General features: G+C 34.7%; 2 protein-coding genes across 2 annotated transcripts; both read left to right on the forward strand.

Moving 5' to 3' along the window:
* The first annotated feature begins 92 nt into the window (after window positions 1–92).
* On the forward strand, window positions 93–2,932 carry LOC107177976 (LEAF RUST 10 DISEASE-RESISTANCE LOCUS RECEPTOR-LIKE PROTEIN KINASE-like 2.1). The gene is made up of 3 exons (XM_052438315.1): window positions 93–976; window positions 1,688–1,723; window positions 2,388–2,932. Exons 1-3 carry the CDS (start codon window positions 175–177, stop codon window positions 2,795–2,797), a joined length of 1,248 nt encoding a protein of 415 aa, XP_052294275.1. The 5' UTR covers window positions 93–174; the 3' UTR covers window positions 2,798–2,932.
* Window positions 2,933–3,114: 182 nt separating this feature from the next.
* LOC102625754 (PR5-like receptor kinase) lies at window positions 3,115–3,831 on the forward strand. Its single transcript, XM_052435701.1, has one exon. It carries the CDS (start codon window positions 3,115–3,117, stop codon window positions 3,829–3,831), a length of 717 nt encoding a protein of 238 aa, XP_052291661.1.
* The last annotated feature ends 11,972 nt before the right edge of the window (window positions 3,832–15,803 follow it).

The following is a 15,803-nucleotide window of genomic DNA, read 5'->3' on the forward strand; positions in this document are numbered from 1 at the left end:
CCATTTCGATTTGTTAATATTCATGTTGCCCTTTTCCGGCCATTGGTAAGGTTGCTTTGCTGGTATGTTTGTCTTCATAGTCACTTTCACCGTTTGCTTAAAATAATCTCAATCTACATTTTACCTACCAAGTCTGCACTAATCTCTCTCCATGACCTTTTGCAAAACTTAATCATGGGCAAAAGTATCCTCCCAGCACAAATTCGACACTGCATCCCCACAATCGTCTGCTTCTTTATTGCAGTACCGGCATCTTATAGCGACGTAGATGAACGGTATGCATTATGCAGTAGGCAGTTCTATTGTGGGACATTGTCACCTGATATCGGGTATCCTTTCTGGGGAGACGGTTTTAGGCCACGGTACTGTGGTCGCCGAGGATTCCGTCTCCACTGTCAAGGCTATGGGAATCCGATTCCGAGTCCTAAAATATATATGGAAAATGAAAGTTTTCAAGTTTCAGGAATTGATGGCGGTCGTCAAACGATGACTATCACCCCTGCTCGACTTGATTTGCTTGGTGGTTATTGTCCTTCAGTCGAATGGCCGGAAACAATTATCAACCACACGCTCTTTAGTTACAGTGAGACCGTTCGAAACCTCAGCAAGTTCTTCAATTGCAGTGGTGGGTTCACATCGGTGGGTAAAAATAACTTCAGCTGTCCTTTAGAAGATGGAGTTATAAATGGCTTTTATACCATCGATGGTGACTTTGGCCCACTGCTTGAAAATCGTAGCAGCTCTTGTCGCAGCGTTGTCAAAGTCCCCGTTCAATTGACAGCTTCCAATTTTGATTATCTTACAGCTGGAAAGTTGAGTGAGGTTTTAATCCAAGGGTTTCAGGTGCGATATCGCGCGGACAATGAATCCTATTCGGCATGTTCGTCTTCACAAGGCATATGCGGATCTAACGAGACTTCAGATGAATTTGCGTGTCTTTGCCGCGATAAACCCCATATGTCTACCTGTCCAACTGGTATGCTTACTTCCTTCTCATGGTCATCCTCTTAAATATTACGGTAGGAGGTATTAATATGAAATTAAGTTCTTAACAAGGCTTATATATAGAAGCCTACCATAGAAGGGTGACAAGCTTATAAGAGAGAAGTCCGTGCGCTGAGAAGGTCTTTGGTGCTTTTGGAGCATTGCTCTTCATCTATTCAGTGCTTGCCACGAAAGTATGCATATTATCATGATTGTTTGAAACATACAAGTGGCAAGGAATGATGAGAAAAATGAGCAGTATTTTAGGAGCACCCAAGACTTTTTCCCATGTGCTTGAGACGGGGCGAATGACGAAGCCATTTATGGAAACTGATTCAGTCTCCTCCAATTGCTTCTGTGGGCAAAGTTTGAACTTTGTTTTTGCAATTACATGCTGGCTTTTCTTGTTGGTTAGAGTTAGTTTTGGTTGCTGTTTTCGTCACTAAAAATTCAGAATATTGATTATTTTTCTATTGGCCCCTATTGCTTATGGATTCTTTTACTCTGTTTTCCTCTTTTTGACTGATTGCATGTTCTGCCAGTACAAGTGTTAGAATTTTGAGCTTGTTCTATCTAGTCTGAATTTGAGGCTTGATTGAAGTGAGAATTTGTGCCTGAATTATGCACAACAAAATATCTGCAGTACATATGGGTGTCTGTACAGTCTGTTGCTGACTCTTCCTTTTTTTACCTTGAATTACAGGCAAAGTTCAGAGCGACAGACTGAAGCTTGTCATAGGTAACCGTAAAATAGCGACCTAATTCTTTTAGCTTCATCTTTTTCACTGCATTTCAAACTTTCCAACTTAGCGTGTCATATATTCTTGTGAAGTTTTGTGACTAGCTGATGAATATTTACAGTTTAACCCAAGATTCCACAAAGATGGTAGACAACATAGTGCAAGAGCATGATAAATTTTAATATCAAACAATTAAAAGCTTGGAAAACCTTTTATGGATAAAAAAATCTAATTAATCTTGAATTAGTTCATTTCATCCTTATCAAATTATTAAAAGAAACAAAACCAATATCTGTACTATAGTGACATTTTTCATTGAAAGCGGAGTTGTGAGTAAAAGAGTTTATTAAACAAAACAATAGTAATCTAGCTAGCTATTAACAGAACCGAAGAGATATAACAAAGCATTTTAGGGGCTATTCCATGTTGACAATAGAGACAACTGCCGCTGCAGAGATTGTGGCAACTTTTCAGTTTTGTTTTTGTAATTAATTTAGCTATGCAAAGGCGGAAGATGCTGGACAATTGTTCATACGTGCCAGATTATTTGTCTGCCTCTTCCTGACGGTTCGGAGTTATGGTTTCACTGTGAATATTCTGAAGGACATCAATTATTTCTACACTATCTGCTTCATGCTTGTTCGCGTTGCTTTTCCTATATAGGTTTAATCGTTGGAATAATTGGCATAACAACCGCCTGCATAACTATGCCTTCCGCTGTGGGTTATCAACCTACCCTTAGTACCGAAATGGGTTCTTTACAAGAAAGAATTACTTCTACCAAAGAGGGGTCCATAACTTCTATTCAAGCAGTTTATGTACCCGCGGATGATTTGACTGATCCCGCTCCTGCCACGACATTTGCCCATTTAGATGCTACTACCGTACTATCAAGAGGATTAGCTGCTAAAGGTATCTATCCAGCAGTTGATCCTTTAGACTCAACGTCAACTATGCTGCAACCTCGGATCGTTGGCGAGGAACATTATGAAACGGCGCAAAGAGTTAAGCAAACTTTACAACATCGAAGAAGTTCTCATCAACTCTGTCAGCGGCCTTTCGTAGAAAGATAACAAAGAGTGATAAAGATCTTGAGGCCTTCATTAGAAACTATGGACCTCTTCCTCTCAAAAGATACAACTTTTCGGATGTTAAGAAAACAACCAACTCATTTAAAGATAAGCTTGGCCAAGGAGGATTTGGCAGTGTCTACAAAGGAAAGCTGTTGGATGGTCGTTCGGTAGCAGTGAAGCTCCTAAACGCTTCCAAAGGGGATGGACAAGATTTTATTAATGAAGTTGCAAGCATTAGTAGAACATCCCATGTCAATGTCGTCACACTACTAGCCTTTTGTTTGGAGGGTGACAACAGAGCTCTTATCTACGAGTTCATGTCGAATGGATCGCTTGAAAAATTCGTTTACAACGGAGATACTTCAAAGCCCTGTCAGTATTTGAGATGGGAAAAGATGTACGAGATTGTTATTGGAATAGCCAAAGGCCTTGAATACTTGCATCGTGGATGCAGCACTAGGATTTTGCATTTTGACATAAAACCTCATAACATTCTTCTCGATGAAGATTTCTGTCCTAAGATCTCTGATTTTGGGCTGGCAAAACTCTGCACTACGAAAGAGGGTATAGTGTCGTCGTTACTGGGGGCTAGAGGGACAATCGGCTACATTGCTCCAGAAGTGTTCAGTAGAAACTTTGGAGAGGTGTCACACAAGTCTGATGTGTACAGCTTTGGAATGATGATAATGGAATTGGTTGGATGCAAAAATAATCTGGACTCTGGAGTTGATAATTCTAGCGAGGTATATTTTCCACATTGGATTTACAGGCATGTTGAGCAAGACAGAGAATTTAAATTGCCTGGTGTCGTAACCAGAAAGGGAAATGAAATTGCCAAAAAGATGATTATTGTGGGTTTGTGGTGCATACAGGCCCGTCCATCTGATAGGCCGCCAATGAATGAAGTGATAGAAATGTTGCAGGGAAGCACTGAAGCCTTGCAAATCCCACCAACGCCTTTCCTGTCTTCTCCTCCAAGAGCCCCAATAGATTCTTCCACTTTTTCAACGTTAGGGCATAATGATCAGAATTGAAATATCGATGCAAGTTAAGACTTTTATGTTGCGTCTATTTCTGTTAGCGAAACAAATGGTGCACGAAATTTGAATTGATCATATGTTACATTCTATTCCAGCATTCCTCCCTATTTCATCCCATTCTCCGTTCCTTTCTCATCTTGATTCCTTTCCTTATGTTCTCGGATCCAAACATGACCTAAATACAGTAATGCTTATTGAAAACTGGGGTCTTCCTGTCAAAATCAGAAATTTTTTTATGATATTTCTTTTTTCTCAACCCCCCATCACCCCAAATTCATACGGAGGGAAAATGCTTGATAACCAATCCATCAATTTTTATCATAATGATTGAATTCCCAAATTCATATGGGAATTTGTTATTTATTTATTTTATTTAAGATAGAGGGGTAGACAAATTCAAATCAATTTTTATCCGCTTACTCTCTGTGGCTAATTAAATAAAACAGTTTGAACACCAATCCGGTCTTATTCCTTGTATTAATTTAATTCTTTACATTGATTTTGAATAACTGATCCGTGTTGACTCAATTTGAGTCTGTATATTTTTGTCATTTTCACTATTTTCGAAAACAGAAAATTTCCATGCCCATTCCCTACGTCTCTTCTCCGGCCAAGAAGACTTTCCATAGCTTTTCGGTCTCACTCGTGGAAAATTCAAATGGATTCCTTTTCAATGAATTTAATAGTTTATGTTTGCTATAGTCATAGTATAACTAAGACTAAGAAATCTTTTATTTTTTCAGTCCAATTGTTGTTTTGATTTTGGAAAATAAAAAATAACTATCTTTATCAATAGACTGACTCTTCAACATATTTATCTCCAACCAACTACAGTAGAAACTCACTAATACATAGGACTCATTGCATAAATTGATAGTCTACTCATGGGAAAACTCCTCCCAGTTTTCCTGAAGTTGTTGTTAGAGCAAATTAAAATCGCTTTTATAAAACAAAATTTCAACAAATCGCTTTCAATATTGAATTTCAAATTAAAATCAACTTCTTTTTTAAAATAGTTTTCGACCTGATCTCAAATCAAACGGTTTGGTGTGCATGGAAAATGGGGACAGAAAAGAGAGGAATGTGAGAAACAAAAATTAGAATAAAATGGTTTGGGTGCATGAATTTGTAAGGAGATATCTAACTCTTTGTTAATTTTGTTTGAGATAATACTCCGACGAGACCAGACGTGATGAGCAGATGTTTGGTGGCAGAAGTCTGCGAGCAGGTGTGTCCTGTAAGAGCCAGGTAGCAGGGAAACAAGGGTAGGAATATCCTGCTCATCCACGAGCACGTCATCCGCGAGGCCAATTTCCTGTAAGAAGCATAAAGCCATTCCTGCTGTATTCTTGCTAAGGGTTGATTCGAGGAGACCCGGTCAACGACAGTTGGCGAGGCATGCTCTCCAGCCCGAGAATCTAGGCACGAAGGCCACGCAACCACCCACGACTACGGAAATGGGGAATCCACGTTCGAGAGGTGGGAGGATAACGGACGTAGACTGCGGAAAACTGGGATTCAGAGGAAGCATATAAAAAGGTAGCCAACGAAAGTAAGAGGGTTAGCAATTTTGATTCTAAAAGAGAGAAAACAACCTAACAGCCATAAGATTTGTGGCAAGCGTTCCCCGAACCTTCATATCTGACTTGAGCGTCGGAGGGTTTGTGCCGAGAAAACAACCGGCGTACTCTGACCTGTCTGTGTGCGCAGGAACCTCTGGAGAAGAAGCTTTACGATGAGAGATCCTGGTCGTGGTGAAGTTGATCGAGCAGAGACCCTGGTCGTAGAACGAGGAGAACCAGAATCTCGCATCAACAATTTTTTTTTTGTATATTAAACCATTTGTTAAATTATTTTTAAGTGCAAGTAAATTCATGCACCTATACCTGTGATAATTCTCAATTAGGAATCTCTTCTTATTTTCCTTTTACAGTTCTTGAATCTTTTTTTTTTCATAAGTTATTGAAAAAAATAATTTAATTATAAATAAAATAAAAAAATAACTTGATTGTCAATATTAAATTGATAAGTTAATTTTAAAAATAAGAAGCAAGGAGAGAGGTGGGGGGGGGGGGGGGGGGGGGAGAGAGATAAGACACGTCACCCGACGATTCTACTCAGTTAATAAGTCGCTAATCCGCGTAGACTCCATTTGATTGGACTCATAAATATTTGTCATTCCAAACTATTCAAAAGAGTGCGAAAGCACATGAGACAAAATAAAGTTCAATGTGGCATGCCCCTTCCTGACGTTACCTTCAGCCAAGAAAACTTTACTCCAGGACTACAAGTTGTCGGCTAAATGGAATTAATTTTCAACTAATTATTTTCTTAAATTAAAATGTAACTGATATTACAGGAGAAGTCTATGTTACAGATTCTGTAACATACATCCCCTACTCCATGCACTCCACGTGTCCCTGCATGTGGAAACAAAGCAAGCAAATGGCACCCTTGGGGGCTGGCTAACCTGGTCTGTATGTTACAGAATCTGTACCGTAGCCAGCTCCGATATTACATATTATTGTTTGGATAAAAGCTTGCATGGCACTATACTCCAGGGAGACGGTTCACGTGGCACAGCAGTTAGTTTTCGTGTGCAGTTCACTGATTTTTTTAATATTAAATTCGATGGGTTCTACTATAGGTCGCACTATTCTACCACATGACATGTGTAATTTACTGATTTTTTAATATTAAATTTAATGGATTCCACTATACGTCCCACTATTCTATTACATGACATAGCGACAGTAAATTATTCTGCCACCTCGACATCTTCCACATGACTTTGACCACTTACTTATTGTCATTAATTTACTTGCTTTTGCCTAGATCAACCTTCTTCAGGGACATGTCCTGGGATGCGGACGTTAAATCCTTAATTCAATGTTGGGCTTATATATGAATGATTATTTATTGTGAATTATCATATAAGGTATTAAGTTCAATTAAAGATAATTTATTAAGATTTTTAATAATTTGAATTTTAATATATCAAATAGAATGTAGACTTTTAATGTATAGAAACTTAAAGATAATTTTTATTTTTATGATGGGTTAAAATAGAAATACCAAAAATAATAGAGAAATTTGTCTATATAAGTAATTATGGTCCCTAAATCACACGTAAAATTCTATTTTTTCCTGACATCCTATATGAGAGAGAGGACATAGAGAAAGTTAAATGATTTCCTAGGAAAATATATTAATTTAGAAGACAAACCACATGACTATAGAGAACAATTAGTTATTATGGATTCATGTGTGCTTTCTCATATTTGATTTATTAATTCTTGGTGATATAATATGAATATTTCTGGAATTTATGTGATAGTCCTTACCAAAGGCTATTCTCTAACAGTAGAAACCAGCAAACATTACTGTAGCTGCTAATCCTACTCGAGGTATGCAATACATTATTATTTTTTAATTCATATATTTTAAAATAATAAATAAGGATATATACATTATTTTTCTTAATCTTTTCAAGCTGCTCTATACTATAAATTCTTTAAGGCTTAGAGCATCTTCAAAAGACTCTTCAAATATCAATTTACTTACTGATATGGCAAATAAGAGGATAGAAAAATACAATCTCCTCCAGAAGACTCATCAAATAAGAACAAGTTAGCATTATTTTAATTAAATCTTTCCCACTATCAAATTTAACTACCCTCCGTTTTTTAAAGGAAACATAAATAATAATTATAGCAGTCTTATCTTTTCAATTAATAATAATAAAATATTAATAGAAGAGGGAGAAACTTACTTGGCAATATTGAAGAGTGAGAAACAAATCTTATTTGAAAAATCTAAATTAACGTGTCTTTTGGAGTGTTTAATATTGATATGACTCTTCAAATAAAAAGTAAAATTTTATTTGAATAGTCTTTTAGAGATGCTCTTAGATATGACTTATGAGACTTGAGATTGATGAGAGAAATCAGACAACCTTGGTTCTTATTTATTGATAGCATTTAGAGATGTATTAAGTAAGCAAGTGTTGTGCAAATTTTAATATACTCATAAGTACACGAGTCTATTGAAATATAAACTAGGAATAACGAGATTGAACTCATAAAGATTGTCAAATTTTAGGAAAGTAAAATTTAATCTAAGCTAATTATAACCATACCTTAATTGAAAATAAAATATTTTGTTCGACAACATTAAAACCAAAGATGCAATTAAAATTAAAATGAGTAAGTTAACACAAGAATTCAAGAGGTTGATGCTACTAAGATTTCAAAATCCACCATTGTTCAACTTAACAATTATCTAATTATCAATCAATTCTTAATTTTAGAGTGACAACTCGAAATTAATATATGTCCACTCATGAATATAATAGTTAAGTTCAATTAAAATTAATCTTATATAGGTTATTTTTCTAGTTAATAATATGATATCTAAGCATCCCTTATAAGTAATATTGAATAATTAAGAGTCAAAAGTTTTCTAAGTATTTTATATAAATAATTTAATGAATGACACAAAATTAAAGATAATCATATGTAAACATTATACATTCAAGTACAAATTTAGTCAAATATTAATCATAACAATCAATAATATAAAAAAGAATTAGTGAAAAGATTTAATAATATTGAACTAAATATGTGAAATAAGAATCATAAACATTAAAACATGGAAATTAATTAAATAAAAAGTAATTTATTTCCTGCAACAAACTTCATAAAATCAGTCGTGGAAATAAATTCGTAGCTGCTGCTCAATTGCTTTCGGCGGCTTCCGTCTCTTTTATTCGTCCCCGTGTCAAGGCCGAAGGTTGGCTTTTATAATGTTAAGCCACCGACCTCTTCTGTTCCTAAAGCCATAAGGCTTTACAATTTTTAAAGCCCATAATCTTTTACAATTTGAAAAGGCTTTACCCGTTCAAGCCCTTTTAATGACATGCACGTGTGACTCCTTCATCATCATCATGGATTGGGCTTTATGTTTAATCTCTCTTATTTGGTGTGCGGCTCCATATCTGTGCTTAATCCCGATAATTTCTAATTCTCTCCAATTTGATTGCTTTGCTCCATATCTGTGCTTAATCCCGATAATTTCTAATTCTCTCCAATTTGATTCCATTAAGCAATGTTTATCTCTTATGCCCCACTTAGTATTGAAATTGCACAGTTATAGTTTTAAAACTACAATACTAAAATTTTTAGTAAATAATAGCGGCTGTAGTTTGGAATTCAAGTTGATTTGATCAACCACATTTATTTAGAAAAACTTATAATATTTTTACTTTTTTGAATTATTATTTGAAAATTATGATTATTATATATTATTAATAATTATTTCATAGTTATAATTTTTTTTCATAATAGTTGTAACTTAAAAATTACAGCGTCTAAATACCAAAATAGACCTTAATCTCTAATTTATTACCTGTTCAATAAAATAATTCAATCAATTAAAAATGACAAATAAAAATAACTAATACACTTATAATAAACAGTAAAATATGTAGATAAATTATACTCATAACCAAGTCACTTCTTGAACGAGGGATATGCATTGTCGATGTTAATAACCTCTCATAAAGTTATACTATTATATAATTTCAACTTAGATTTAATAACTAAGATTAGATCTTAGAGAGACAATGCTTCAAGATCAAGAGCACCTCAATATTTCCTATTATATTTTATAACGCAAGTGTTAGTTGCATGTCGATTCACATGATGTCAATCTTTAAACCATTAGAATTGTTCAAGTCTTGGTAAATTCCGCAAGCCCGACTTTTGGGTGCGTTACTGGAAGCCTTTTCGTTTCACGGACATGTAAAAGCTTCAGAGAATATATATGATCAGTTTTAACGTTCGTCCAATTGCTTTTAATTCATCTAATTAAATCGGTTCGATGGATTTGCAATCTCCCTGTAGCTGCAAATGGGACCAAAATTTATGTCAAAAGGAATCAGTTCACGGTACGTGATTCATAGTAAGGTATGTAGGGGTTAGGCGACCTTTTGTTAATAATTTCGCCCAATTTGCATCCAAGATCTAACCAATCTATCTTGTGATTTCCCTTCCCACATGTAAAATTATAGAATACATTACAAATACTATAATCAATTAATACACATATATAAATAATACAATTAATTTTCAAAGGTATCAAAGCAAATATTGTTTTTAGAGAGCCCTCTCATCTTGCATGTGTTCAACTAAATTAAATGGGACTCATGACATCTAGCCATTTGCTTTGCTATGCACACATATAAACTACTGTTTGAACAATTTCTTTTTCGCATTTTTGTTTTTTCATCGATATGATAATAATATATTTTTTTTTCAGATAAATTACTAAAAATATTTTCAGTTATTTCATTTTTTATATTAACTTCAAATTAAGCTATGAAACACATTTTCATATTCACAAAAACTAATTATTGAGACACATTTTCATTTTCCTCTGATTAATTATTGATTGGCCGGAGGATGGGGAGAGGTTCTGAATCAAGGGTTTGAGGTCATATATCATGCAGATAACACTTACTGTTCGGCATGTAGGAATTCTCAAGGGATATTTATGTGGAAACAAAATGTCTTCAATGGAACTTTGCTTCACGCCCTTCTCTTTCATATAGTCTGTTTTTAAAAAAATAGAGGAAGCAACTGAATAATTTAACTCCTAACATTAAGAACTAAATGAGCATTTACCTTTTTATATTTTTGAAATTTTATCCTACGTTAAGATTAAGAACTTGTATAATTATCTCTAATTAGATATACCAAAACATGTTTCCGTTCTCTTAAAGAAAACCAAAATAGAACTGAATTTGCAAAACTCAAATTGAACCATTGCCTCTACTTCTACCACAATTGTAGATAATCAAACAATTAAGACTACTCAAGTAATTTAGGACCCTGATTAATTTCTCTATTTCAGGTCATTCTTGGTATTTGAGGTGATGTAACCTTTAAATTACAGCTGCTATGAAAAAAAGTATAAATATAAAATAAAAATTAATAATATGTAATTAATATGATATTTAAATAATAATTTTGACAAAAAATAGAAAATATATTATAGTTTCTTTAATCACAAAAATGTGAGATCAAATTATCTTAACTTTCAAATTATAGTACTAAGTGTTTACTAAACACTTTGGTAATGTAGGATTTAAGCTACAATTGTCCATACCAAACAGCTGCCCTGCCTATAAGTATGGGAAAAATCTCAAAGACATACTAAAAAACAGGACTTACAATTCAGTCATCGGTAGCGAAGCATCCAAGGAGAAGAAAAATCAACATTGCTAACGAATTGAACAATAAGCATAGAATTACTTTTTAACTGAAGTTGCATCCAACCGCTATCATAAGCGGTCTTAATGGCAAAGATGATAGCCATTAATGCAGTGTCATGACCAAGAAAATAACCAAAATTATCCAAATAATTGCGCAAATGATCCCGAAAAATACCACCACAAGCAGCAACGACTGGATTACCCTTAGAAAGGCCATTGATGTACACTCTAACCCAGCCAATGAGAGGACAATGTCAAAGAGTAAATTGACATCTAGGAGCCTGAGAAGGATCCCTAAAGTATCGAGGACTGCCTATCCGTACTTGAAGTAATAGTCTGTGCAAAACTTCGCAATATGTAAAAGATGAGAAACACAGTCAGCTTGAACATTCTGAATAGAAGGCTGAAAATGGTCAAACTGATGTTTGATCCGTGTTTTACAAATAGAGTAAAAAGGATGAAAGCATGCAACCAACCACAAATTCTTTAATTGTGGACACAAAGATTTAGCAATTATGTCTTCCCACAGAATCGCCAAAGTCCCGCTAAGATGAGTACGAGACCAAGCAGCTACCCATTGCCAAAGCCGACTAGCAAAGCTACAACTAGCAAACAGATGATCCACCGACTCCGAACAATAAAAAGTATCACATAAAGAGCAAACTGATATTGTAGAACTGATATTGTAGAAATACCATGAATTTGAACAATATCATCGGTTGGAAGCTGATTTAGTGGACAAACTGACATGTCACGGCCTTGAGAATTCGAACAATGTAAAGACTCATAGAAATCAATTATATGGCCAGCGATAGCTTCTTTTTTGTCTGTGTAAAATCCCCAGATCTTCAACAAAAAAATTCTGGCCCGGGCTTCTTTTGATTTAGCAAAGATATGAAAAGGCCGAGAACTTTTATCACCCTTCTTAAGCCATTTAAGTTTAAACGTAGCTTTGTCTCTCCAAAAAGAACATTCCAAATCAATGGCATCAAGGACGTCTTTTCTTGCCTTGATCTCTACTTGTTTAACGTCGTCATTGTTATCACCCGCATCATTCAAAGCTTGAATATCAAAGAGCTTGCTTCTAGTAGTTTAGACCTTCTCATGAATGTTACCAAAAATGCAGCTTTGCTCTAGGAACGAAGATGCATTTTAGAAGTTTAAGCTTGAGAGTTACTATATACATAGGATAACTAGAAAGAGCTTGAGAATACTAAACTTAAAATCAACATGCTTTAACCACAAATTTAGGAAACGAAAATGTCTTGGCCTTCAAAACTTAGAGGTGATGTAACATTTAAATTACAACTGCTATGAAAAAACTATAATTATGAAATAAAAATTAATAATATGTAATTAATATGATATTTAAATAATAATTTTGAAAAAAATAGTAAATATATTATAGTTTTTTGCATCACAAAAAAGTGAAATCAAATTATCTTAACTTTCAAATTATAGTATTAAGTGTTTACTAAATACTTTAATCATACAGATTTTAAGCTACAATTGCCCATACCAAACAGTTGCCCTACTTATAAGTATGAGAAAAATCTCAAATGTTAAAAAGTCAAGCTTCAAGCATGCAATTGTTGAAGAGACAGTTAGCTTTGACTACATTTGCATGAGAAAGTTGGCATTGCCAAGTTTTACAATTTGGCAAATTGAAGCCAAATTGAAACCGTGTGGTAGGTGAGTAATGCTCCTTATAAATAGAGAAACATTTTGTAATTGTTAACATCTCATCCCAATTGAGAGCAATTGTAAGTGAAACAATTAGAGAGTTTTGAGAGAGCTTCCACTTGAGTGCTAGTGAGGATACAATTGGGTGTACTAGGGTTGTGAGTTTTGAAAGCTTTCCCATTTTTGTAAATACACATTTGTTAGTAAAATTATCTTTCAGTCTTTACCTGTGGACGTAAGCTTTAGGCTGAACCACGTAAAATTATTGTGTCTTTTTCTTTGCATTTGTTCACCACATTTATATTTCTCCAGAAGTTGCAGTTACCGTAATATTGGTAATTGTTCAACACGCGCTTTCTGCAACAATCGGTATCAGAGTCGAAGGTTCGTGCTTGGGGCATACGGTACTGTTCACGTATATGAAATTGTTCATAGATACGGTACTGTTCACGTATCCGATATTGTTCATTGATACGGTAGAGACAATCATTTATACTTGGGAGACAATCTATTGTAAATAGTGTGTATTTTTGCATATTTAGGAAAATTCTGTCAACAATGCGATAAGAGCCTAAGGAGTATGGGTTTTAAGTGGGACTGTTGTGACCCCTCCATTCTCTTAAGAAATTTCTTGGTGCATTTATTCACGCAAAATTAATATCATAGAGGTTGGTTTTCAAAATTAAATAGTTATTGAAGGTACTGATCATTTGAGTTAAGAAAAAATGGCAGAGGCATCGTCGTCGTCGTCATCAATGAGGACTATTGTGACTAATGTAAAGTTTGAAATGGAGAAATTCGATGGTACCAATAATTTTTGTATGTGGCAATGTGAGGTGTTAGATGTCTTATGTCAGCAAGAGTTGGATGTTGATCTTGAAGAAAAACCTGATAATATGGATGACAAAGAGTGGATAAAGATTAATAGACAGGCATGTGGTACTATTCACTTATGGCTGGCTAAAGATCAAATGTACTCTGTCATGAGGGGGACATTAGCAAAAACATTATAAGAGGCGCCGGAAGAAAAGTACAAGAAAAAAGCCTTGAAAATAGATTTTATATGAAGAAAAAAACTTTATCGATTCACATATGAACCTAGTATATCAATGAATAATCATGTGAACTCATTTAACAAGATATTAGTATATTTGCTAAATTTGGATGAGAAATTTGAAGATGAAGATAAGACACATGTAACAAAACATGGTGAAGAGTTAGACTTTAGTCTGGTTGGAATGACATTGACATATCATTCAGATGAGTAGATTTTGGATTCGGGTTGTACCTATTATATGTATCCTAACAAGGGCTGGTTTTCTAGTTTCAAGGAGTTGGACGGTGGAGTTATTTTTATTGGCAATGACAATGCTTTGTAAAACCATGAGAATAGGTTCAATCCAATTAAAGAATCATGACAGCTTAATCCAAGTCTTACAGATGTTCGTTATGTACCAAGTTTGAGAAAAATCTCATCTTATTAAGAGTTCTAGAATCTAAAGGGTTCACAATCACTTTGAGAGATGAATTGTTGAAGGTAGTAGCTAGCACACTGACAGTAATGAAAGGCATAAGAAGAAATAACTTGTATTATTTCCAAGGGAGTACAGTTATTGGATCAACATCAACAGTCTTTGGAAAAGATGCAGATTTAGAAGCAACCAAGTTGTGACATATGCCTTTAGGACATGCTGGTGAAAAAGCATTGCAAACTTTAGTGAAACAAGGCTTACTGAAGGGTGTAAATTCTTGCAAATTGAAATTTTATGAACATTGTGTTCTGGGCAAGCAGAAAAGGGTAAAGTTTGGTTCATCAATTCACAATACAAAAGGAATTCCGGACTATGCTTACAGTAATATGTGAGGACCTACCAAAACAACTTCTTTGGGAGGTATACACCATTTTGTTACTTTTGTTGATGATTATTCAAGAAAAGTATGGGTGTATTTGATGAAGAACAAAAATAAAATTTTTAGCATATTTCTGAAATGGAAGAAAATGGTCGAGACTCGGACTGATCGAAAGGTTAAAAGACTTCGCTCAAACAATGGCGGTGAGTACAAGAATGATCAATTTCATCAAACATGTCGAGATGAGGGCATTGTGCGACACTTCACTATTCGACATACACAACAGCAGAATAGAGTGGCAAAACGCATGAATCAAACTATTCTGGAGAAAGTTCAATGTATGTTGCCTAATGCTAGATGGGGCAAAGAGTTTTGGGCTGAGGTAGTTGTATATGCGTGCCATATGATCAATCGTTTTCCATCAGCTACAATTGAGGGCAAAGTTCAATGTATGTTGCCTAATGCTGGATGGGGCAAAGAGTTTTGGGCTGAGGCAGTTGTATATGCGTGCCATATGATCAATCGTTTGCCATCAGCTACAATTGAGGGCAAAACAATCATAGAGAAGTGGACGGGTAAACCTGCTACTAATTATAATTCTTTACATGTTTTTGGTTCCATTGCCTATTATCATGTAAAGGAGTAAAATGATATTGTCTCTAGGGTCCTATTATAGAGAAGATTATTTTCAGTAGAGATGTGACTTTTGATGAATCAGCCATGTTGAAACAAAAAGATACTTAAGAGGATGACAAAACCAATAGCACTTTGCAGTAGGTAGAGTTTGAAAAGATTAAAATAATCTAGCCGTTGTTGAGGAGACATATAGTGATTCTCCATGGACTGAAGATGAAGAAGAGATTCTAACCTTTACAGAGAAGCAATAAGTAGCCCTTAAAGTGTATAGTAGAAGCTAGCAATGAATAAAGAAATATAGCCTCTTCATAAAAATGGAACGTGGGAGTTACATTGCCCAAAGAGAAAAAAAATAATTGAGTGTAAATAGGCATATGCAAAAAAGGAAGAATTTCCTTGCAAAAATGAAATTCGATACAATGTTAGATTGGTAGCAAATGATTATGCTAAAAAAGAAGGAATAGAAAACAATGAAGTATTTTCTCCAATTGTGAAACACTCATCTATTAAAAATTTATAGCCA

The sequence above is a fragment of the Citrus sinensis genome, chromosome 3 (assembly GCF_022201045.2).
Source record: "Citrus sinensis cultivar Valencia sweet orange chromosome 3, DVS_A1.0, whole genome shotgun sequence".
Taxonomy (NCBI): Eukaryota; Viridiplantae; Streptophyta; class Magnoliopsida; order Sapindales; family Rutaceae; genus Citrus; species Citrus sinensis.